This window comes from Scatophagus argus, chromosome 16 (genome assembly GCF_020382885.2).
Source record: "Scatophagus argus isolate fScaArg1 chromosome 16, fScaArg1.pri, whole genome shotgun sequence".
Lineage (NCBI taxonomy): Eukaryota > Metazoa > Chordata > Actinopteri > Scatophagidae > Scatophagus > Scatophagus argus.
The window spans coordinates 5,038,579-5,065,239 of record NC_058508.1 but is presented as its reverse complement, the minus strand read 5'-3'; the positions used below and the strand labels follow the sequence as shown (position 1 = coordinate 5,065,239).

General features: G+C 42.4%; 1 protein-coding gene across 18 annotated transcripts in view; it reads left to right on the top strand.

Annotated features, from left to right (window-relative positions):
• nfixb (nuclear factor I/Xb) overlaps positions 1–26,661 on the top strand; it is a 134,046-nt gene that overhangs the window by 48,218 nt on the left and 59,167 nt on the right. The window contains exon 3 of one of the 18 annotated variants that reach the window (XM_046414865.1): positions 18,706–19,000. The exons of the other annotated variants lie outside the window; for them this stretch is intronic. Within the exon in view, the coding sequence (XP_046270821.1) occupies positions 18,706–18,785 (80 nt within the window). The 3' untranslated portion in view covers positions 18,786–19,000. Of the gene's footprint in view, positions 1–18,705; positions 19,001–26,661 lie in introns of those variants that run through there. 18 annotated transcript variants of the gene reach the window in all.

Here is a 26,661-nt window from a genome sequence, read left to right as displayed (position 1 = left end):
TTCGTGCTCAGTGTACCTTTCCTGGGTGATATCCAAGGAGTGTCAGCGACTGGCCTGCTTGGCACAGTGAGTAGCCATGCAGTGCTGGGCCGTTTCAGTGGCACTCTGGCCCACTGTGTGGGCAACCAGAGCACAGAGCTTTGCCAGAGGAATCCACTCGGATCGCTTTCACTCTATAGAGGGCATCCCCACACTTATCCTATACAGCATAGCTGAGTGACTCTGCTTAGATAAAGTAGTGTCACAAGTAGCTTCTGTACTGACTTTATTCCACCATTCATTTTTATAGTCAGAGAGTGATTTTACCTTCTAAAGAATAATTTATATTCCTCTGAGAAAAAGGATATGAGACTTTCTTGGCATTATGGTATTCTATTTCTGGATATATAAACACTTGTCATTGGGGGTGGACCAAGTACGACATATGAAAATGTCAAATTGTAATTTTGTAGCAGATTTCTCCCTTAATGTTATTCACACATTTTATGAGGCTTAGATCGGTCCAGGGGGCTTACGTGTAAATTTTATCCTGTAAGAAGCTCTAAGTGCCCTTTGAGATTGCAGCTCAGATACTGTTTAAAAAATCAGGAGAGCCTGTGATAGAAAAGAGCCGGGAAACCAGCAAATGGCTTACCCCTTGTGTGTTGTTGACACTGGCTTTACTCCCTCCTGACTTGGGCTTGCACAGATGTCCCAGTTTCCCCCAGGGATCAATAAAGTATTCTGATTCTGATTCTGATGGTGCATAGGTAAGAATAATTAAAGATTTGCTAAATCAACCGTTATGTATGTTTTTTAATTTTATTTTGACCTTATTAAAAGCTAATATGTAGAAAAGCGTTAAAGCATCAACTTGTTCATTTGCCTCAAACTGAGACTGTGCCTTTGAAAAGGGAAACAAAATACAGAAATCATTATAATCCATTGTTGAGGAGAAGCAACTTGTTTAATGTTTGCTATGCGTTAAGTGAGTTCATGTCATTGACAGACACAGAAGGGTCTTCATGTGTGTTTAGGTTCAGTTAGAGAGGTCAGATTTCCTGTTAGAAACTCCCATAACAGAGATCCAGACGCACTCAGTTGGGATTTTGAATGGGTGCAAGTGCATAAAAAAATTCCTGTCCACAGCAATCATAGATAGAAAACAGCCATCCATTGTATCTAACAGCTGGGGTCCGTGAGACCCCACACTGAAGAAAATCTTTCTGTAACAGTTTTAGTTCAAAATCACGTTATATGCAATCCTGTCAGTGTATAATGAGGAAATGTCATGAAGTATCAAACTCACAAAACAGTGTGAAGTATATTTTTTGAGCTGCTGAAGACAATCTGGAGTGTCGAGGACCTCAAACAAAACATTAGGGTAAAGTGAAACATTGAAATATGGGAGTGACAGCTATGAGGAGGTTCACGTGGGCAAATTCAGTTCATGTAGGTGGTCTATTCAAGCCACCATGTTTTCTTCTTCATCATCTGACACTGCTCCACCCCTGCACCTACCTGTAGCCCCTGATTGCTGCCGATGGAGGAGGGAAGAGATTTGTTATTGTCACTCGCCAGTCTCTTTGAGTGCAATCTCAAAGGTACGCTCAGGGAGTGACAGGATATACTATAGTATACATACTATATATTTGCATATTAATACAACCGTTGCATGTGAGTTGGTTGATGAGTTGTTATCATTCATAAACATGAGCCTGCATCCCTTTCCTTTTTCATTTTTTCAAAGGCAATCTGTTTTTCCTCTTAAAAGATTAAGCCTGCATCCCCAGTGGCTCTCTTTAAGTGTGTGAAGTACATTTTTAGGTGTTGCTTGTGTATGTACTCCACGAGAGTGTGTGCGTGCTTCCATGCATATGCTCATGTGTGCTATAGATGCAGGCCAAGCAACAACAAACGCTGTCTGCAGTGGAGCATATGAGTGTCCTCTCTGGACTCACTGAGCAGCTGAACCCCATTCACACCTGAGGCCTGTGGGCCTTGTAGGTACACATGAAGAAAAGCGAACACATTTGCAAGCAACCAGGAACAGAAATGTACACACGTCGATATGACCCAGCTGTCCCGTGGCAGGCCTCAGAGAATTGGCAAACCAGGTCCCAGTTGGGTCCCCCTCGCTGGTCCTTGACGGGGTGCAGTCTGTCACCGCGAAAGTAAGAGTTATAAAACCACATGATTCTCACTCTTGAAATTTAATCAAAATCCTATTTTGCTCAGAAATGATCTGCAAACGATTTAAAACTTGGAAGCTGTAAGGGCTCAATATTACAGTTACACTTATTAGTGGGCATTTTCACTCCCTCTGATATTCCCTCAGCAGCAGCAATACAGCTGATCTACTCCGTTATTCACCCTTTGTGCTGTAACATTTGATTGATGTATTATTAGATGCAGACCACCCTGCTTCTGAGCCCTACTTGAATTTCCATTCTTCTGCTACTCAGCCTCAATGTCGAGGCTCTCCTCCAGCAATCCAAACATACAGGGGAGCGCGCACGGAACTAACGTAAAGACGGAAAGAGAGGAGCAGAGCGAAACTGCGTGTGTGAACGTGTGTTCTGCTTCAGTGGAACAGCGATACAGAAGGTAATCCTAGCCTCGGTGTTTATTTTAAGAGCTGATGATCTAGAGATGGCCATTAAAAGCACAGGGCAAACAATTTAAGAGCAGTAAATCTGAATGGAGGAGAGGAGTGGGTGTGGGTGGACAGGGCAGGAAGGGGGGGCGGGGTTCTTTCCTCCACACTTCTCTGTCTCGCTCTCTCCCTCCACGCAGGAAAAAAAAATATTTGAGATGACAGTGAATTAGAGCAATCTGGCCTTCATTCTGCGGTTAGATTTTTATCTGCGGTTTTGGCCCTGAGAGCATCTCTGATCCCTGCTTTCTTTTTTTCCCTGCCTACTATTTTACTGTTTCTATTCTTTTCATCTGAGTTTACTTTCCCATCTGGCCTGACTGTAAAATGGACCCTAACAAGATACTATTCACACTGAAAAATATCAGAAAAGATCCCCACTACCTGGATCCAGGGTGATTTCCCTAAACACACTGATGTGTGTGACTCCAAGGCCATGTTTTTTTGTTTTTGATACGTTTGTAGAATTCTGTTAATTTTTTTTGAAAAAATGAAACTGATTGAAACTGCAAAATCCTGGCAGCTACATAGGGAAATGTTTATGATAAGAGTCATGGTTCTCCCAGTCAAATAAAGATGGCTTGCACAGAGAGTTGCTGTTTCAGTCTTTAAGCAAACTCCAAGAGCAGCATGCATAAAATCTTCTAAGAATGTACTGTGAGTGTTTACCCTGCATGACCAATGTCACATTCAATATATCAACATCACTTTTAGGCACAAAACGGCCTTCAGTTCAGTTCAGACTTTCAAGACAAATACAAGACCATGATACACATCGGGATGTAGTGGTTCCTAGCCAGGGGTTCTTCTCCTCCAGGATACATTGAAAGACTGCAGAGTTATAGTATCTCTAATTGGCTAAAACAGATAAAAGTATGTTATTGGACAGACAGTCCAAATAGTTAGTTGAACAGAGCAGATAAATGGTGAAATGGCTTAAAGTAAAAATGATTTAAAATAATTATAAAATGCTCAAATAGTGAGCCTAAAGTAACTGATAAATGGACAAAACAGTTAGCTAGCTGTTTTGTCCATTTATTCATAACTTTTAGCCAAGAGTCATGGCCAAATGGGTGAAATAAATGGTATGCTGGATACTGGTGGAGCATTTCAGTTCATCTGCATCTATCCCCTTGCCAAATAGTTGGCTGCAACTGTTGACTGATGTTTGATTGAGGCTGTCTTTTTGGCACTGCTGCTTTCTTTTAACCCAACTTACAAAAAATTGTGGTTCCCCCCTTCTAAACTCTCACCCATATCCTTTTCATTGGGCTTTAGATGTGTGATGAAGTAATCCCAACATATTTTATATCTTAATGCAAAACAAACAAATTACACACATTCTTCCCCCATACTGATTCGTGGCAGTTGTTAACCAAATAAAGCTCCCTTTTCTCTTTTTCTCTTTCCATCTCACTTGTGGATATGTCCTGGCTAGAACTCTTAACTGAAATAGCCTCAAGCACAGAGACTCTTTTGTGGTCAGGCCTTTTTTTCCCTACAAGGTGTTTGTGAAAAAGAACAGGATTTTCTCTCCTGGGCTCAGGTCCCTCCATCGCTCCACTGCTGCCTGTCTGGCAGTCTTTGTCCATGTCTGCTCTGGTAAACAGCCGTGTCCTGCACACACTGTTTATCACACTCGAGGGTGAAACTTAGCTGATTTTATTTTGGACCTGCTCAGATTTTGCTTGGAATATATTTCAACTGTTCCTTGGCTTCATACTTTACAAGCTCATGCTTCTTTTTCTGTTCAAAACCATCTGTACATACATGCTAGCTGTATCGGACATGTCTACAACATTCGATGTGAGGACGTCTACCCAAAGCCCAGTCTGTGGCCTGTTTACTAGGCCTGCATGATATAAAGAAAATCTGTGATGGGCCATAACATTGTTTAATACTGCAGTAATGACATATGACAAAAATACTGACATGTGCATATTAGCTATACAGTTAGCTATAGCTTACTGCTTTAAAGGTACATTGCTAACATAGACCCAAACATTGAACGGCTTATGCTCACTGCATAAAGAAATGAAATAAAATTGGAATAGCCGATGGCAAGCTGGTGCTTCTGATTGGCCAAATGGTGTGAATACAGGCCCATGTATCCAGGGCCCCATCTGATGAGTCAAATGGCACGTATAAATAAAGTAAAGTTTAGTCAGTCTGTTGCAGTGTGTTTATCACATACATTCATATTGCAGTGATAATAATACTGGCAATGCTGTATACAGCAGTTGTTTCAGTGAGCGACCTAATGCTGTGTCTACCTCAGCAGGAAGATACGGTGGGCAGAAAGCTGAAGTAGGGTTGACTAATTGTAAAAACCTTTCACTCAATGCATACAAGAACAGAAGTTTTAATACCACCCTCTACTCTGTCTAGTATTGTGAGCAGGGGTTGACATTGAACTTTTTTCCAAAGATACTAACATCACACGCCAAAGTGGTCAGGAGTGACGCTGACTGTGTGCCCTGACTAATGCAAAATGTATTAGCCTGATCTTGATGCTATAAAATGTTAAACCCCAGACTTCACAGCCCAGTAGAAAACTGCTATAGAGTTACTCTCTATGGGTGGAAACCTTCACCCATGTTGAGCTTCTGGGAACACACCAATGAGGAATGACACAGCTAATGTTTGCCTTTGAGAGCTGATGGAAAACCCCTGCTGTGGCTGCAGTTTTGCATTAAATCTCTTCCTCATTTACCACACCCTATATGATAGCGACTTAACAGCGTATTCCATAGTAAGCAGGAAATTGAGATTTTGGACGCTTATCATCATTTTTGCGTCATCACTGACAGGCGCACACTCACACCAAACAGTAATTTTCACATCTATAAAATATGACGTTGCGCTGTGGGAAAGTGGACAGAACGCCAAGGGCCCTTTTTTCATTCCATTGTGGAATTTTTTAGGGCAACATGTAGTGTTTAAATTTACAATCAGCATTCAGACATTGAAATAAAATGGCAGAGAGTAAATATAGCACATTATGTAGTAAATAGGGTTTGATTTTCAACACACCATGTGTAGCTTTTGAAAGACAAATTTGTCATATTATAAACAGAAGGTTGAATTCATATTAAAGCACCCTCTGATTGCTGTAGCCTTACTTGTTGTGAAATGACCTTCAGTTAATGATGGCAAATGCTAGCAAACCTTCAATAGATATTCCTGTGTAATAAAGTTTATTTAGCCAGTTTGCTGCAGTGAAAAGGGGCTGCTGCCCCATACTCCACCAAGCCAGGGTGTGCTGTCACAGGTCTGACCCTTAATGAAAATGGATGAGAGATAGAGAAAATATTTCCAGAGACTGTCCAATGATGAGCAAGGCTGATAAATGAGCAGCCATTGATCTGTAGAGAGTATTGTAACAGTAGTTTTCTATCCAGTGTGATTGTATCATGTAATGGACTCGTTACAAAGATGGTAATCTCTTCATATACCTCTATTTATACTACTGGCTTTGATACAGGCAGCATTTTACACACACACCTTCAGGTATTTCCATACAATGTGCGCACCAGGAGGATTATTTTCCATGAAATTGTATCCTCTAGGTTGCAGATGAGGGCTGACTGGTGGCCAACACGTGATTATTTTCCTTGAGAAGTTCCTCAAGGAGGTTACAACCTTCTTTATGATAAGATCAAGGCAGAAAAGGGGGGAGCGTTGACAAGCTCTTTAAGTTTCTCTCTAAAATTCTCTTCCATTGTTGTAGTTCATTCACATGTTGCTTCACATAAACCCCCCCCCCCGCAATTCATGTGCTGAATTCCCTTTTGCAGAGGCATAATGTTAATTTTGCCTAGTTAAATGCAAGTATACCATCACCATAAAAGGCTTAGTGGTGGAAAGCTTGTTGAGTTTGTGTTAGACCAGTACTTCCCAACCCGTGGATCAGCACCCTCAAAGCAGTGCCAAGAAAATCAATAGTTGGAGTCAGATAGTAGGATCAATACTTGATTAAATGGATAAGAATGAAATAAGTATTTCTGAAGTACAAAATTTCTCTGTTGTTTTTCCCAAATCATGTTTACTTTCTCTTTAAATTTGCTCTGTAATTCTAGATAGCTTGACCTTTTTCCACATTGCCACGAGAGATCACAAATAGACATAGTGTCACTGTAATGGGTCAGAAACATAAAAGGACTGGTACTGCTGTGTCAGACATAAGTGAAAATATTTGTAGTTTGTGCTCTAACCAGTAAAGTACATATGTACTTACATTGCCTGAGTGAGTAGAGAGCATAATGTAGTCGAAATTAAAGGCTGTGTGTGCACACTTTGTGCCCTGTAGAGTGTTGCTTTGTGGTATGTATGATGTACTGTGCATGTGTCCATGCTGAGAATAATATCACTCGGTTAACTAAGCCATTTTTTAGCACTGACAGAAGGACGCACACGCGTCACGCACAAACACACACACACTCCCTCACTCAGGCGGACATGTGTTCTGCACAGCCTGTCATTACAGCAGCCTTGATGTGGTCACTGGGTGGCAATGAGGCCTCTTATTATTGTCGTTTTATGACAACTTTCACTCTCTTGCTGTATCCTCCCTCCTTCCCTGCTTCTCTCTCTCTTCTTCATCTGTACCCTGATCCTGGCTCTGCCTCCCCCCTTCTTTCCATTCCATTCCCTCTTCCCTCCGTCTCCCACCTCGTCCAAACCCACATCCATTTCTCTTGCTGTTGCAATGGGATGCGTGTTTGTTTTTAGTGTGTAAACCATCCTGACACACATCCCCAGGGCAAAGGGCGGATATAGGAGTGTTTTTTGGTGAGGGAGAGGGGGGCAGTAGACAGTTTGTTCTCCGGTTGCAGGCACTATTCCCAGCTTTGTCGATTGTGGCTGACAGTTATTGTTTTTGGTTTTTCGAATAATAGGGTTGGTAACTGCAGGGTGACATCCAGCTATGACCCGCTAATGAGCATGCTTTGAATATGTTAGTGTGTTGAGGCCTGTGTTGTAATATGTCAATTCAAAGAGACTAGTTTACCCAAGGGCTGGCGTGACATTTGCTAAAAAAATTCCCCTTTTTGCCTTCACACCTCCCCCTCTCCACCTGTCACCCTACTGTTTTGCTTTGAGGATTTATGACATCATGATTTGTTTATTATAGATTTTAATTTATTACTCTATTGACTGAAGTTGAATAAACCAGACCAAGTGAATAGCAGGCAGCCTCCCTCAGGCAAGCAGATACATTGTGAGGTGGTTGGGTTTATGTTGCCATAACAGAGATCTCTGTTAGAGTAGTACACTACCATATACATTAGAGAAAGGTAAAAATAAAATTAACTTTACATTTATGGGAGTTCATGAGACTCTGACAGTTTGAGATGATTCAATAAAGAACAAAAATGTAGAGAATTATGTACAAGGAAATTGAGGTTGCAAGTGTGCATGCACACACACACACACACACACACACATCAACACACTCACGTGCAGAACATTTTGCATGTCGGCACCTTAATTAATGAGGTGTTTGGGAGTTTGGGCCCTGCAGCTCTGTTCGGTAAATGAGTGAAGCGAGTCACCTCGGGACAGCAACAGGTAAATCCTGTTTAGATCAGCCCCAAGGCACTACTTGTTCTTTAATTTGGCTATGAACACCCTCCTCCCTCCCTTCTCTCACCCTAATCACCTCTGCACCTCCTCTTAATCTTGTGCACGCACCGTCTCTTAATTTCTTAACTTGCCTCATTCTGTCTTTATCTTTGTTCTCTTAATGTTCAACTTAACCTCTGCTTATCATGCACACAGTTAGATGCACCGTGCCCACTTTGCTATTCTCCGTCATGTTGCTAAACAGCCTGTTAGGGCGATCAAGGTGATGTGGAGCAGTGGGACAAGGTGACACTGACACTGTTATGCCAACATACAGTGACTCAGTCTGCTTGTATATTCAATGAACCGTCTTCAGGCATTGGATAGGTGTCATATTTGGTTATTGTATTAAATTAAGAGACATATAAGTACAGCATAGTCAGACGTGTGCATTTGGAGTGAGATGGAATCGCTCTCTTCTCCTGACTAGGCAGTCAGCGTGAGTCTGTAATTAGCACATCTAACTTTGTTAGCACTTAATTTCATTTTCTTTAGAAGCCCCATGACTAGTTCTGCTAACAATTCATTAGAGCAAAAGATACAGCCCACATGGGTCGCTGCCGACTCTGTGACACACAGTAGCCTGTTGCCTCTGGCTTACTGTTCCACTTGGAGCACCAGTGGGGAATTTCAACACACTGCTTCCATCTTCTCATCTCCAAAACTGTCGCACTCTGTCCAATTTCTTAAATAGCTGGTCGTAATTGTAGAATTAAATAATTAATTTTATTTAATAAAATTTAAATTTAATAAAAGCTGGTGACTTAACATTAAGTAATCCATATTTTCAGGAAAAACATAATAACGACTTTATTCTGAATTGTAGTGCTAAAATTTCCTATAACTCAAACAATAGTAGACATTCCTTAGAAAACAGAAAGATGCCACTTATCATCAATATAGAAATTGTTCTCATCATCAACTCATATTTCAGAGTTAAAGTTGATTTGTTGTGGCAGCTGCAGTGTGGCCTGTATTTTTCATTACATGTGCCTTTAGAAACCAGCCAAGCACCAATAGGATTTCATCTTTCCTTCCTGATCCATCTGTGCTCCTGGTGTGAGTATAACTTACAGTAGCTTGGAGGGTCTCCTGAGGTCAGGGAGCTGAAAATCACAAAGACATGTGGAATGCTGAAAGTTGGCCAATACAAACAGGCAGGCCTGGCTCTCCATCCGTGCAGAGCTCAACAACCACCAGCTAGCCTACCACCATCCTCTTGCTTGGCTCAGGAGCAACCAAAAGCTTCATGGAGTGCATTTTGACCACTAGGAGCTAGAAAGTATTCAAAATGAAACACCATTCTGAAATAGCCTTTTGCTTATCAATAGCTAATAGCTAACATTTAAAGCAGTTTTAATCACATGGCTTCTTGTATGTACATTAAATAGCGTTGCTTGTGTTGTTGCCGCAACAGAGAATTATAACCTGACTCTGCAGTTTCTCTCAGCTCCGTAGCTCCGTGGAGATTTTTAGGTTTTTTTTTTTTCAGATCATTTCTTTGGTTTTTACAAGCCACAACTACTGTTTTGATTCACTCTCACCACTCTCATGGCATCATTTTTCAGCCAAAGCAGACAGCTGTTTCTTCAAAAAACCTCTAAAAACCCATTGTGTACTAGCTGCTCAGCACCAAACTGCATACAGACACAATTAGTGACTAGTTAGTGAACACATTGGAGCATTTAGCAGCTAAAGGGCCGGGTATTTTCCTCAGGAGTTTGTAGAGAACAAAAACAGATCTAAAGGAAAGTGAGTATTGGACTTAAATGTTTTGAGCAGATGCAATTTGAATGATGTTTCTCTGCTGCTGGATATGCAAATTGCTATCAATGAGTTTGTCATATTAGCTTGACAAAGTGATAATATGTCATTGTCAGTTCTTTCTGCTGCCCCCACGTGGCCAAAAATGTTTAGCGTAACAATTTAGAGTAACTAGTAACGAGTAACTTAACCATATGAAATCAAATTAATTTCATTTGAATGAGAAGCTGAGATGATAATGTGCTATGCTGATATCTTTTAGCACACCTAGATTAACTGCTTTTGTCCTCCATATTTAGGTTCTGCATAATGATGTGGAACTACGCAATGTCAAAGCTAAGGGGAAAAATAATTTATCTTTAGCTAAGGCTAGTTATGGCTGTCTCACCAACCAGCTCCCAGAGAGCACAGTAAGTCCCCCTTTACTGTGTTGTGCTTTCTGATTTCTGCAAACTGATGACAGTAAGCTACTGTAATGAGTGGGACATGAGTTAGTGCAGCTACTTTATTGACTGATGAACAGATGACTCATTGTGATTGGTAACTGTTGAAAACATCAGCTTAATTTGGTGTTACACTGTCATCCATGTGGTTAGTTGCTTGATTTGTGAATTGCCTGCATACGTGTCAAAGAAAACAAACATACATTTTTAAGGTTTAGTTTACAAGACGGTTTCATGGAAGTTACAGACGACACCTTCACCCACAAAACCCAAAGGTTTGCATTTTTCAAACTAAAACAGACTTCACAAGGAGCTGACTGGGTTTTCTTCTCTCATTTACTAATCAAAACCATTATAAGCTTCACCCACAGAGGAACGATCCTCAAGGCTCGGTTTCTCTCCCCGGCACACATCCATAACAATAGAGGGCATTTTGGTCCAGCAGAACTCAGTTGGCTGCATCAAAATGAAGGGAGCAGTTAGGGTTTCACTTACAGAGTCAGAGAAAGAGAGCGAAAGGGGGGAGAGAGAGGCAAAAAGAGAAAACAAACACACAGGGATTGTTGAATTATGGGTAAAGACAGCTGAGGCTAACCAGGTTTGGTTTCCACGGTGCAGTGGGGGGCTTATTGAAAAACAAAATGTCTATGACTCAGTCCTGCTCTCAAGGAGACTCTCAGGCTGTAGACTTTCTCTCCCCAGAAATTCAACAAAAACACATGCAGTTGAATATAAAGGGGAACACCTTCAAAAACATAAAACCCCAGGGTTCAATATGGTCACGAAAATGTTCCACGTATCCTCACTGTTAATGCCAAAAAGGGAGGAGGAGGAGGAGGAGGAGGAGGTGGTGGTGGGGGTGAACGAGAGGAGGGATCTGTCCTCACATTTGCTATCAATTTAGGGCACTGAAAATAAGCACCAGGTTTCACTGGAGCCGAGTAGAACACCAGGAATGTTTTTCCATATAAAACCAAGGGAGGGAGGGAGAAATCGAGAGAAATGGGTCTGGAAAGCGAGTGAGAAAAAGAGAAATATAAGGTTAAGAAAATGGGTTGAAAAAAAAAGTGAGAGGCAAGCAAAAAAGGCAGAGGAAGAAGTTCAATAGCAGCTTGGATCCAGATGTGAAGCTGTCATGATGACCCGTATGACCCACAGATGGACAGTCTTACAACCGAACCTCAAAAAGAGTCTCATATTAAGCCTGTGTGTTCAGTTTGTGATCATGGGGATGAAGTGTTAAAGGTGGCACTCACACACAGATGGAGAGTTCTGCAAACATGTAAAAATGCACATTTATGCACATCTGTGGGCAAACAACAATAACTTGCAAACAGATGTAAAAGCTTTTCTTTTTTCTAAAAGAAAAAAAAAACACCCAACAACCTTGTTTTGTACACTTGCAGCCTTCATTTGAGCGTGTGGCGGTGTCAGTGGGCTTGGTGGAGATGGGAGACTCCCCAAGGGCTCTGATTGGCACAGCAGATGAAGGAGGTTATCTTTTGAGAAGATAATCAATAATTCTAAATTTGAGCAGCAACATGTTCCCAGTTCTGCCTGTGGCACAGTTTAAAGAGATGTAGCCGATGTTGATGTTCGACGTTACACAAGCCTGCTGCAGTGTTTGCTTCATCAGCAAGAGGTTTAGGAAATCCTGTAGTTTGGTGATTCCCCAGGGGATACTCCTGCAGATGCCAGGACGTATGAGGAAAGATTGTAGAGAAGCTCGGGTAATTTAAAGGAAAGGAATTTTGAGTTGGTTCAGAAAATATATTTACATATATAGCATATATTGATCACTATGTGTTGCTACTAAAAGTGTATAATAACTAGTTAACAAGCAAGGAAAGAAGTTTGAACAGTTAGCTAAAAGGGGCATAAATAGTTTAAATAGTTTGCTAAAAGTAAAGGATAAACTCAAATAATTAGTTAAACAATAGATCAGCCGTTGAACTGGTTAGCCTAAAGGAATAAATTAATGGTTCAAATAGGTTAGTTAGCCAAAAGTACGAAGTGAAAGTGATAGATAAATATAAAAATGGTGAAAGTCAAAAAAGAAATTCTTGAAATGGATAAATAACTGAAATAGCGATGTAAAAGCGATGGCTAAATGGTTGAAATAGCAGGTTAAAAGTAATGGATAAAACGATTTAAACCTTCTGCTTCTGTTAGTAAGTTGTTCTGTTACTAAGAAGGTAGTATGAGCCTAAACATGACCAAACCAAGCTAGACACCAACACTTCAAAAGTCTAAAAATATTCTTATAATATCCACTTTTTAAAAATGACATCTGTCAAAGTTCATTTAAATGAACACATCTGGAACAATACCGATGGTGTGTTGATGAAGCAGTACTTCACCTGACGGACTGTGGCGGTACTTCAGACAAAAAGGTTTGGGAATCGCTGCTGTTTACTGATGACGGATACATAAACAGTTTTGAGAACTCCTCCGAACTCTAGACCGATTAATATACAGACGGTTAGGAGTTTGTATACATGAGGTTGTGGGATACAGTGGTCTTCTTTCACAGCGAGTTGGACTCCAGCGACAATCTTAAGTCGAGTGGTTGACCCTCTAACAAAGCTCCTTCACCCGGCTCTTCCCACCAACAAAGTGCTGCTCTTATCCTGATAGAAACAGTTGAAAAAGACTCAGAGTAGAAACAAGGAGGGAGTTAAAGAGAAAGAAAGCGAGAGGGGAGAAAAGGGGGCTAAGAGACAGACCAGATGTGTCTTTTGTTTAGATTTGAACGGAGCGGAAAGGAAGGGTGTAGGAGTTAGGAGGCGAGCTTGCGAGGAAGAGAAAGAGAGAGGGAGAGCAAGTGGGAGTGAGTGGATTTTTCTGGAGGGGAGGACTGTAATGAAACCAAAGCATTCATAGCCGAGCGCCTGTATGTGGGGAGAGGGGGCTGTGCCATACAGTATGTGATTACCTACCAGCAAAACCACATTCATTATACTAATTGCTACAATGGTCCCGGCGGTTGGGGGCTGAAAGGGGGTGACGGCGAGAGGGGCTGCATTGTTAACATTTGTTGGGCTCATTGACTCCAGAATTCATGGTGTCTGTCATTATAGGTTGCAGGGGTATTCTCCAGGGCCTGTATTCATAGACAAACTGATAATCTAGAGGTTGTAGCTGTAGACTTGTTTCCTCTAAATCTCATAGACCCGACATCAGCATTTCCCAGGCCCTACATGCTTAATGCATGCATAACAACACGCCTCCATCCAGGCTGGCTCGCATTAACATGAGTGCGCCCGTTTAGCATGTGTTAGGCATTCAGTCCCTCGAAAAGCAGCAAGACATTAACCAAAACAGAACAGAGAGGCCAAGAATTGAATGACTGAAAGATGAGGCCTTTCCTGCATTTTGCTGCACAAAATAGCCAGGCTTCCAGCAGCTTGTGTCAATATTTCACTCTGTGTGTGTGTGTGTGTGTGTGTGTGCGTGCGTGTGTGCCCAGTGTATGCAGAGCACTCGGAGCAGATGACTGGTATGACAGTTAGAACATGTGCGATGGTGAGCACACAGAGACTCACACAGCTCAAGCTGTTAAGTGTGGAGCCCAAATCAACTCAGTTGGGGATTGTTGCCAGTTGTGATCACCAATATGGCCAGCAGTTGTTTGTGCAACATTTGCAGCACATTGCTGATTTCTTTAGCATGCCTTCACAGGAAATGAAGGACTAAGTGACTAAAATCTTTTCTCCCACCTCCCCCTCTTTCTGACCACACTTGTGCTATGTGTGTGTGTGTGTGTGTGTCTGCTCACAGCCTCTCAGCTGGACCTGCCGCAGACCCTCAGTGCAATAACACTATTACAATCATATATTGTGAGGAACAGCTCTCACCCCTTCCCTCTCCCCCCACCCTTCTCTCCCTTTCTTTCTTGTTCAGCTCCCCTATCAGTCATCCTAAAGCAATGATCTGCATCATGTGTTTTTCCTCTTTGGCTGGAGAACTGGTGCTTTTCAAATTGTGCAGAGAAACTACGAACAGGGACACAGCCCAGTAGGTGGTTGGCAGTCTTCTTTTCTTCACTCTCTACTTCTCTTTATCTGTTTTACTTAGTGCTGAAATAAATACTCAAACCCATTACTTAGAAACACAAAGCAACGTCAGAACGCTAAGAGTAAAAGTCCTGCATTCGACATCTTATTAAAGTACAGAGGTAATGTCAGTTAAACAAACTCAAGGTACTCAAGGAAGAAATTTTGTTCTAAACACATCAAAATTATACTCAAGTACACTACCTGTCTAATTGTACTTAGGTTCCACCACTGGGTTCCCTCTCCCTCTCTCTGTAGCTGTTACTGCTTCGTTGCTTCTCTCTGGGCCAGAGGAGACCCAGGAAGAGTCGGTCTGGCCAAGGTGGCTGCTGCCTGCTCACATAGCCAAAGTAAATGAGCAATCCGCCCTCAGACTGTTGGAAGTGTGTGCTGCAGTTGTAGGAGGCTAAAGATGGAAGGGAATTCCCCGATGTGTAGTGGATCAATGTTGTGCACACTTTCTGTATGTTGATGTATATTTATGTACAAGTTGCGTGTCTCTGTGTGCGCACTTTTGCAACCAGTCAAGGAGATTTACGACAGATTCCCATCAACTGTCAGGTGGTTTTTACATCGGTCAGAAATAGCCGTGAGGCTATGAGAAGAATTGGGGTATCAACTGGGCCAGGACAGGTTTGGCATGGCATCGGCGCTCTGGGTCTGTTTTCTCACTGAAGGTTGACAGCTCATGGATGATATCGCATTTCCTCATGCTGGCACATCACCCTCATCAAACTGCCTCCCCACCCACTCACCCACCGCACTGCATACTCCCTGGGTCAGAGCAGAACCACAGGGGCCTGACTAATCAGACCACACACGCTTAGGCAAACGGAGAGGAGAAAGATGGTGAGACAGGAGTGTGTTGTTTGACATCTAATGCCCTGCAGGGCAGCAAGGAGGAGAGGGCAGGAGAGGGTTTTTTGGGGTGAGTCGGTTTTCTGTACAGGGAGGAAATCGAAGAGCAAGGAGTGGGATGGCTTTCAGAGGGGAGAGGAAGAAAGAGAAAGACAGGAAAACAAATGAAGCACTGCTGGCTATGACCTTAGGGAAAGTGCAAGGCAGGAGTGATTCAGGTACAAGTAACCTCTTGAACTCCTCAAAGTCATGCAGAGCAGCCAAACGTTGTCTCCAAAGTCACAAAACTTTATTTACATTTCTTGTCAAGATCCCAAATTTTCTAAAGATGCCAAATCTGTGATGCATCCAAAGAAAACTCTTCAATCCGTGCTGAACCAAAGAGGCAGAAAGGTTAATCCGCTCAGTCTGTTTTCTTTAAGTCACTGTTGCTGTTTAATTTTTGGATCAATCAGAGCTTCATCAGGCAATAAACAAAAACAAAAATTACATGTAAACATGTCAAAATGACAGCAATACGACTGAAGTGAAAAGCCCAGGGCAGCCACACAGTGTATACGTCATATGAAAACAAACATCAGTGATCACAGATGTCCACAACAATATGACAAGCTGTCAGACTGAACCCTCAAGTAAAATGAAAAATGTTAAAGAAAAGCAACCAAAAAACTGGAGTAACAAATGAACATAATGGGTAGCTGCTTTTTTTCCACTAATATTTTCTCTCCTTTTCTGCTTTTTTCTTTGCGCTGTTCCTTATTATGTATTCTTTATCTTCTTATTTAATTTTCATATCCTTTTTAAACTCAGTTTTGTTTCGATGAGTCATTTATGATATTCTTCTTCTCTTTTTTTTTCCTCCACATTCCACTATTGTCAGTCATCAGTGATTCATAAACATGCTCACCTTAGCCGTACCCAGCGGCTTTTTAGTTCGGTCACCTGTTGCCAACATTTATGTATATACTGTATAATGTGATGTCAGTTTGTCCTGTTTTGTGCCTGACGAGGATCTGATGGGTTGAAATGTGGCACAACACCAGGGCATTAGACTCCTTATTGAATCAAAGAACAAGATTGTGATGATCTAGGCTAGAGTTTACTTGAAGCAATGGTGTAGCAAAGGTCCTGGGTTTAAATATTTCACTCAGAGTATGGCACAAGCTGGTATAGTGTGGAATATGATATTATTTTCAAAGCTAAAGCTGCTTGATAAAGTTACTTAAGGAGAAATAAAAAGGTGAAAAGCAGAAAGTGCAGACAAACCCAGTGTGGTAATGGAGCAGCAGCTTGTCCACGAGGACTTAATGTAACGTGAGGCTCTGGAGCCGTGGTTAGCAGACTCACAGAAACAGAAACAAATGGTGTGCTTGTTTAGTGAGTAGTTTTTAGTGTACATGCGTCTCTGTGACAGCGATGACAGCTGAGACTCGCCCTCCGTGCTCACTCTCTCTTTCTCTCTGTGGCATGGGGGGCTCCCATGCAGAGCGCATTTGAAGTGGCTTCTGGGAGGCCCTGGAGCGTGCCGAAAGGTCAGAGGTTACAACAACTGGGCCTCCCTGGACCTCCCCGCCCCTTCTTACCCCGTTAAACACCCAGATCGCCCCCCATATCACCCCCCACCCCACCCCTCCTGCTTTTATGTCAGGGCCACAGATCACTTCCAGATCCCCCTGACACATTAGGCAAAACTCTCGCTCACTGCTGACAACTTACCATTTGAATGTTGTGTGTTGACTCTCCCAGTATACTCACACACACACACACACACACACACACACACACACACACACACACACACCCTATACCCCACACACTGGCTGTTTCTTCATTAAATTAGAAATGCCTCTTGAAAACAGCCCCCCTTTCTGTCTCAAAGACACACGTGTCATTGTATACACACACATGAATAGGCCATTGTGTTTTTCTCAGGGTGTAACCCACAAGTGTTAACAGAACACATTCTATTACATTTTGTTTCCGTGTGTGTCTCTGTCTGCGTGCTGCGCATGTGGCTTCTCGGGAGGATGTTTTGTCCTCCTCCTCGCTAACAGAGAAGAATCTGTCGTTCGCTCAGCGAGGTGTGAAATTGCACTGTCATCCGCTTCACCTGTCAGAAGGGGGGAGGCACAGTGACTGCGATCCTTTGGAACATTTTTCCTCTCTTTTATTCTGTCACCCTCCACTGTCTTTTCCTCTGTTCTTCTGGAGATCTGTATCTTTGTTTCGCTCAGCAGCATTCGTCGTATCACCCACCATTACCACCCCTTTCCCCTCCCTCTCAGCTTAACATCTGTTTCTAGTAAGGGCCAGAGGCGGGGATGTCGAACTCTTAAAATTAATTAGCGCATTACCAAATGCTTCAGTTAGAAGAGGTCTCGCTAGACCCTGTTACTCACCCCACTCCACAACTCCTAGCTCCTCCCCGCTCCACCAAGCCTACATCTCTTCAAGTCCCAGGGGGCCGGTTTATCACCCAGGACCAATTAGAGTAGGAAGTGAGGTCGCTGACCCTCTGTCAGGCCTCATCAGCTCCCGTGTCACCTGACAGGGGCCATGCCACCACAAGGAGAGAGGGGAGGGGAGGGGAGGAGTTGGGACATCGTGAAGGAGCGTACTCCTGCACTGTGACTGCATTCTTTGTACCTGTGGAAAGCAGGGAGTGTTCATTTATTCATTTCCCCTACTTATTTAATTCTTTTCCTTGTGTGGTTGCCGGAAATATCAAAGAGATGTGTTGTTTTCAGTCTAGCAAAAGAAAAAAGACAGCTCATGTCACATACATAATGTCAATCACCTGTACTCTCAAAAAACAACAAAACCCAAAACTTAAAAATAAAATAAACACAAGCACCAGTAGCTCGGTGAGGCTGCTCTTAGCGGAGTAACATGACAAAACAATGGCTACTGTGTTCACCATTTTAGTTAATTATGTGTCACTATGCTTACACTTGCTAATTAGCACTTAACACAAAGTACACCTGACGCTGATGGGAATGCCATTAGTTTTATTTCATTGTAAACTTAAGAAGTATTCATTTTAGACCTGATGAAAACATGGGGAGATATTAATGTCTGTAAACAAATTTCTTGACAATCTATCCAATAGATAAAACCACAAACGTCATGGGAACTTGCAAAAGTCATCCTCGTGCAACATGAAAGCCTGAGCAAAAGTTTTGTGGAATTAAATTTCATCAATGACTGCCAACACCTTTTACACTGCTAGACTGAAGTGTTTACTGAAATCATGATGCTAATTAGAATCTTTTTCTTTCTTCCATCATGTTTCCGCTGCTGCCCTGCTGCTGTTCAACAACAAAAGGTAAGATACTGTTGCACTGCCTGCCTGCGTGTTTGAATGAGTGTTTCCGACCCCATTTCACATCCTTGTCTCCACACTGATGCATTTGTCCTTGCCTCTATATTCTTATTCTTATATTCTGATGGTATTCTTCCTTTATTTGTTTCAGTATCCTCATTCTAAAACAAATAAACAAAAAAAAAATTTTCCCCACCACTTTTCAAGTTCACTGAGACAGACCCATTAGTCTGTGCACTGCTGACAGCTCGGCATAGAATTTCGTTTATATTAAGTTATTCCAAACAAAGTTACGTTTACATTAAACGTTAAACCTCTTAAATCATTTGCAAAACTGATTTTTGAAAGATTTAAAGTCCCACATTGTTTGCTAGCATCCATGTTTGCTAGCCAGCAGTCTTCTTTCTTAGTGCCTTTATTGGCACATTACTACCTTTCTTTGTGTTAGCGCTGCCAATGATAAGCGGAATAGTGTGAAACAGGCTGGCAGGATGGTGGATTGCATCGCCCATGTGCTTGCCCGGGCATGCACAATACAAACAAAACGGGGGCCCATTACTACAAACATTGCTCTGTAGTGCTATTCGTTGCCAAAAACTCCACACGGCACGTTTTAAGCATAACTTATTTGCCGTAACCACGTTTCCTTTCTCTAACCCTAAGCATTCATTGCCATGTGCATACGTTGAAGTAATAAATAATTCTTAAAACGCTGACACAGATTGATGTTTTGCGGAACAGTCAGTCAGGTACATGCTGCAAGCCAAATGCTTGAAGATTTGTTAGGGAAAAGCAAAAGTTAGACAGCAACACCAGATCAACGTCTTACATGAGTTAAAGTTTGCAGTGTTTCATTGGATGCATGTAGTAACTGGAACCATTTTACAATTACTGTGAGCTAACATTTTTAATTTTGATGGGTTTTATCGCATTTTGGAACAAAGCCCTCCTATTGTCCTATATTCTGTTATAATGGATACAACACAGAAGAGTGTTTCAGGCTCCCACTCCTCCTCTCCTTCTGTCAAGTCTCGACTACAACACCTTAATTTGTTCCCAGACTACATTTTTGTCACCCTCTACACCCCCCTCCCCTTGCAATCATCCATCTCTCCGCCTCCTCCTCTTCATCCTCCACCTTTCCCCTCTCTCGCGTCCAAATTCTCCTCTTCCTACCAGCTCTATCTCCCATTACTCCAACTCCTCCCCCGTAACATTCGGCTTATCTCACCCCATCTCCCCTCTCAAGATCTCTGCTTCTTTTCTCCTCCCTCAGCTGCCTCACTTTCTACCCCTCCTCTTCCTCCCAGCCCAGTTCTGTTTGCGCCTGTTTACCTCCATCGTTCCACCAGATGGTTTGTGTTAAAACTCTACATTTGACAGCTCGGCTGATTTTTTTTTTCTTTCCTGATATTATTTTAACATCGGGGGGATTGCTCAGAACACAGAAGAAGGACAAGCAGGGGGTAAAAGGAAATTAAAATATGAGAAGCCCTGATGTATTAAAAGCAATTATTCCGTCAAGCAAAGGGCAGCAGTCATCACTGGGCCCTTTTTGGTTTGGTTCCCTGTGTTATACTTTTTTTTTTAAATGAAGAAAGGTACATACGTATAATGTAATATTGATTTAAATCACATCTGTTAGGGTGATTTCATCCACCCCCTCTCCCTCTGCTCCATGTCTTTTGGAAGAGAGAAGGGGCCAGGGCTGCCAGAAATAATTGCTTGTTTGCTGGTATTTACTTAAAATCTGTCAAAGACAGAGAGAGAAAAGGAGTGAGTGCATGAGTTTAGAAGGAGAGAAAGAGAGCCCACTTGGCCCCCACACAGATCATTATCTGCTGGTTGTCTTCATGCTGCTGATGAGGAAGTGTGTGCATATGTGTATGTCACTCTCCATGTATACTATACATATTGGTCTTTGAGTCACAGCTGAATAAGATGTTTGAGCATAGAACTAAGTAGTTCTTGGTACAGTGGTCAAGCCTTGATCCAGGACCATCATGCCAAGCTAGGCCCTTTCAGTGGCAAAGATGTGTTTTTCTATAGATACAAAGTAACTGTAAGAAATGTGGTTATACAGTAAACCTTGATTACACCAAGTGATGTGATGTGGTCTTGTTCCTTTCTCCACATGGCTTCGCACGATGGGAGCACTTGAAAAGTGGAGCACTTTGCCTGCCCGAATTTTGTTGTGCTTTTGTTGTTGTTCACTTCTGTGCTTCCACAATGTACAAGTAGACTATGTAGTTAAATGGTTTCTTAGTTGTCTGTTTTTATTTTGATAATCACTTGGATGATCTTGGCTGTTCCTGTGCCGGACTTCCTGTCCAGCTTGATCTTTTCTGTGCAGTCTGATGCGGCTATCGTCAAAAAATAGATGAGGCTTTATGTTTTAAGCAGAGCAGAGTGGAGTCCTGCTTTTGGGATGCTTCTGAAAGCAACTGTGGTGTGAAAATCTATTCCACTCTCATATATCTGGGTGGAGTGTAGCTAGAGCCCGTAGTGGACTAGATTATCTGTGGCTTTAGTTTGGAAACACGGAGAAACTCAATAATTCAAAATTACGTTCAGCTCAAATGTGTCAAGCTCAAAAAAGTAACACGCTATATCTCAGTTATTGTGGTTTATTTCTCAACACAACTTGACGGGAACTCCGTGTCATTTTTACATGCGTGTTTAAATTAAACAAACAATGTGTCAACTTGTACACTTTAAGTTAAATACGTTAATAAGTTCATAGACATTTTCTGGAATTTTGCACAGAGCGGTTTCCCTATTTCCAGTCATTGTGTTAAGCTAGACTAATCACCTCCTGTTCCTTGCTTTAGATAGGGGAGTGAATAAGTGTGTTTCCGAAATGTGGAACTTTTCCTTTCCTTTCCTAAAAGCTGGCGAGTTTGTACACGTTTGAGTCCGTTGAAATGGCTGTCCAGGACCAAATGTCAAGCCTGGCACACGTGTTTGTGTGTGTTTTGTGTGGAGAGTTGACCTCCTTATTGCTGAGTGTTTAATCTGGTGCCATAGCTGTTTGATTTCCCGTCTCCTGGCCGTCTCCTGAGCAGCATTAGTCTGATTATAGTGCTGCTTATTTGGTAGGGAGGCCCTGGTTTGCAGGCCAAATGAGCAAGGCTGCCTGACGTTCTGGCCTCTGCCAACGCACTGTTCCCAGTGTATCCCTCCTCCTCGTCCCCTCCCCTCACACTGCTGCCTTTCCCTCCTTCACTCACTTCGTTCCCTCCCCAAAGAACCACAAACAATAAACCCTCTGTTACATTTAACGTCCTCACGTGTTTCCCTTTCTCCCTCATTCCCTCCCTCCATCCCTCCCTTCTTCTGTTTCTTACTCACTTGTTGCTTTTTTTTTCTCTCCCTCTCATAACATTATAGATGTTTGGGTTCTGTCTTCAGGCCTGTTACTCATCTCTCTTGGGTGTTTGGGGTCTTTTCTGTGGGCTTGGACCATACAGTCGAACAAAGACAGCACACACACACACACACACACACACACTTGGTCAGGCCACTGCTAACTCTCCTACTCCAAGCTGATGACAGCAGTGATTAGCATCTCATAACAGCTTAAATTGTGTGGAAAGTGGGTGTGTTTGTGTGCATGTTAGTTGGTACAATACCCTGACAGTGGCATTACCACTCATCATAGCTCCACAGCTGCAGCAGCAGTGGCACCGGGACAGCAAACAGATTTGGCCTAATCTTCCCCTAATGAGATTGGTCCCTCATTCCTATGTCTTTATGGGAGCAGCAAGCTGGCAGGCAAGCAGGCTGACGCTCTGTAGTTCTTTATGGGAGAATCACCTCTAAGACGGAGCGTAGCTGATGACTAGTAGTCAGTAAATGAAACAAGCAGAGAGCGAGGAAGGCTGTAATGTAGGGAAGGAAGCTGGAGGTTTAGCAGGCTGGAGGTTTGTTAGACAAACAGTCTGTTATATGGGAGCGTAGGACGGCAGTAGTCCAGTGGGTGGATAGAGATGCAAGCAGGCAGGATATTAGTCAGGCAGCAGGTTGGGATGTTAGGCAGACAAACCGCTAATTTGCGGGATGTGGAAGACACACAGGATGGGTCTTTATCTGGTGGTCAATTAGAAAAGAGAACAGTTCGGCAAAGTACAGGTAATTCTCCTCATGGACAGCATTGCTGGTTTCTCAGAGCACTAAATCCATTCACATTTTCCATCCGGTGAATTTTATTCCACAGTATATCGATACCCAAGGTTTAACATCAAGTTAGGTTGTGATTTCAGGGTATGTATGAAAATAGGTGAAGTATGGTTTCCAAAGATTCCACAAAAGTCATGTTGGTTTTTTTTTTTTACTAATCTTGTCTGGATTGACTGGTCTTGTCTTGAGCCTCAGGTGTAATTGTATTTGCCTCTTTATCTGTGATAACAGTGTTGATGTATGGGGCCACCTGCTGGTCTGCTTTACCCTGACATATATTTACATTTACTATGTCTTACCCTATCCTTGTCCTCACCCCAGAAACTCAGAACATTTTTAGGTCTGGGCCGCACACCCGATCACGCTATCCTCACTGGACTTTGGTTTTACTGTATTTTTCTTAGTTGCCATCTCTTCTTCTGTTTTTCTTTCTCTTGCCTCTTGCTTTTGCTCTTTCTGTAACAGAAACACACACACACAGAGCAGTCATAATAGCAGGGTTAGAGTGCAGGCCGACCACTGGACAGTATTTGTACAGAATGCTGGCATATGTCAAACCTGGCTTATTGAACTTAGACCACAGCCTGAAACAGCCCACTGCTTTGCTTCGAGCAGCACAGAATTGCTCTGAGTCCACAGGAGAAATGCACAGACACACACGTTCACAGTTTTATACATGCACAGACAGTATATATATATGCATGCATACATATGCAATCACACACTCTCTCTCACACACACACGCTGACAGAGGTTATTGGGTACGTTCTCAAAAAATAATTACCTCACTTGAGCCATGAGAAGGCTTCAGGCAGAATGAAAAGCAGACAGACTGAGAGAGGGGGCGGTGGTAGGGAAAGACAAAATGTCACATGAGAGAGAGTTTGTGTGACGCATATTAATTTTCATGTAAGCTGATAGGCCCGTTGATGATCAGCTTTCATCTTGTGTACACTAATGACCTTAGCAAACGTACCTAACACATGTTGTTACACATGATTACACAGGCTGGGAGACGGTGCCTTTTTCTGCTTGGGTGTTTGACACAGACACAGTGTGTATGGATCCATTTAATTCAAGACTTCCTGGTGGAGATGTGTGCTATGAGCAGTATTGGGCACCAGCTCATTACTTAGTAATGGTACACATGATTACTTTTTCAGTGAAGTAAAGTAGTGTAAGCGATTACAATTAGAATTTCAGTGCTAACTCCATTTAAGTCACTAATCTTAGTAATGCTCCATTACTGCATGATTTTAGGGATCAGTGTGTTCACTCTCTTCAGGGGAGGTTAATGGAGACTTCTTTCATTTTGTGGACTGGATGAACTAATGAATTATGAATAATTAACTTGGTGCTGGAGATGTGTGGAGGCATGTAGCCTCTACCAAGAGAAGACAACTGCAAATCTTAGTAATAAGAAATACCTTCTGATTACTTGTCTTATTTGTCTTATTATGTTGCACTCTTAGATGGCTTGATAACATTAGCCACTGGTATACATACAGGCTGATAATAATTATTAGGCATTCAGTCATTAAATTTTTCCAAACCATGAGGTGTTTGGGTGTATTATGCCATTGGTAGCTATGTAGCCTCAAATCTTTTAGTTTCAACCATAGTGAGGAACAGACTACAGGTCTGGTCAGCACACTTCTGAACATCAGCTCACATGACGTCAAGTCTCCAGTATATGGAACCCATTACATATGTACATCGAATGTAGTTCTTGTTACGTTTTTCAAGCCACCAACTCTGGTCACGGAGAACTATTTCGGTGACGTTCATGTGCTGTCAGGCCACGATTCAGGCTCTGTTAGGCTCCACGCAGCACATGAACTATGTGTCTTTTCCATTTTTAGAGCATTTGAATGAGGTCCAGTGGTGTATTTACCTCTTAAATGTATGACATCCTTCCTTATCCTCCTTAGCCAAATTTATGAACGGACAGGCAGGATGATGTCCAAAAGATCGTCTTGTTAAAGTACTAAAGGGACACCTCATCCAGTACTATATATCGTCTTTAAGGCCTGTATATGATCCTTAAGGGATGCTTACAGCCCCACTGTGGGTGAAATTAGGCCCAGATAATCATCTCCTTCTGGGCTACAGCCACTCTCAGCATGGCCTGTTTTACACCCCATTTACCAAGAAGAGAGGGAACGACTTGCCTCAGTGACCCATTTGCTCAGAATCTATACAGGCTTTGCTGGTCGAATGGACAGTGAGAGGAGCTTTTCCTCTGCCATTCCTCAAATTAACACCTAAAATTAAGCATACGCAAATAAGCCTGTGAATGTAACAGCAAAGTGTAGGCAGAAAAGGACACAGCTGGAGTTGACCAGTAATGTCTTTTCCGATTAATAGCAGGCTTACAGTAACCGTAAGACAAAACAGAGAGACTGGAAAAAATGCTGTCCTGTCTTGGGAAGTGTCTTTTGCGGCATAACAGATTGCAAGGACTGTTCTACTCTGCTTTCTTCACTCTGTCTGGTTCCCTTTTTTTCTCAATCTATCTCCCCCCCCACCCCAATCTCCCACACTCCCCTGCTCCTCTCTAGCCGTCGTCTTTGTGTCTTAAATCTCTCTTTCCGCCTGATTTTGTCTGAAAGGTGACAGAGGAGGTTCTCGCTATAGATGAAAAGAGGCTCTCTATAGATGAAAGGAGCTGTGTAGAATCAACACATTAGACAACCTTGCTGCTACACTCCCCCTTAAACTAAGAGAATGATGCAACGCACTCTCTCACACACGCATATGTACTATAAAGGGAGACAGAACACTACGCATTAAGATATCTTACCCATGGGAGGAGAGGTACACCAATAAGTAAGGAGATGAATAGTGTTAATGCCTGTTAAACCACATATGTTAGGATCTAATGGGAATAAGCCTGGTTCTTTCCTCCCTCAAAGCCTAACATGAAATATACTTTCCTTTACATTGAGCGGAGATGTGTGTTTTTAAAGTGTGATTTGTGTGTGTGCGCCCGTGTGTGTTCATGCAACCATGCAGACATTGAGTTGTGATGATAACAGAAGGATCAGCGCAAACAGTGTGAGTCCATGTTAACCACAAGAGCAATGAGCATGCATACCATACATGTATGCAAACACACACACACACACATATACACACATACATACATACACAACTCACTGTGGTGTCCTGAGCCTGTGTGGCCCAGTGCTGGGATGTGGAGTGAAGCAGGAAATGTGTGAGCCATGAAGGCATGTGTTTATGCTGGCTGCAGTCGCCCACCACCAGCCAGAGGGAAAACAGACACCAGCACCGCTTCGTTTGCGCTCCATCTCTCTCTCTCTCCTTCTCCTCCAAACCCCTCAATGTGATCTTTTCTCACCTCTGCTTCTCCAAGATCCCATCTCTTGGACCAGTTTCCTCTTTATTTACAGCCTTTTTTTTTTGTTTCCTTCTCATTATTCTCGTCTTTACTTTTCACCACTGAAAAGTGAGTTCAAACTCTATTGTATATTTGAAAAGTGAATTCCTTTACCCACACAAAGCCAGACTTTACAGTTTAAAAAGGGACATTAGTTGTAAGAAAAATCAGTCCCAGAAACAAAAATTACAAAAAACACTCCACAGCAGCAGAAGTAAGCCCAGCGGGGATTCTCAATTGGCTAATAAAGATAAGATGTTTAGATAATGACACTTATAAATAAAAGAGTGAATACTTATTTAAAGACAAATAGTGCAGCGCTGAGGCAGTGTTAATGAAATGAAAATTTAATAACCCCAAATAAATAAAGGCTGACTTGC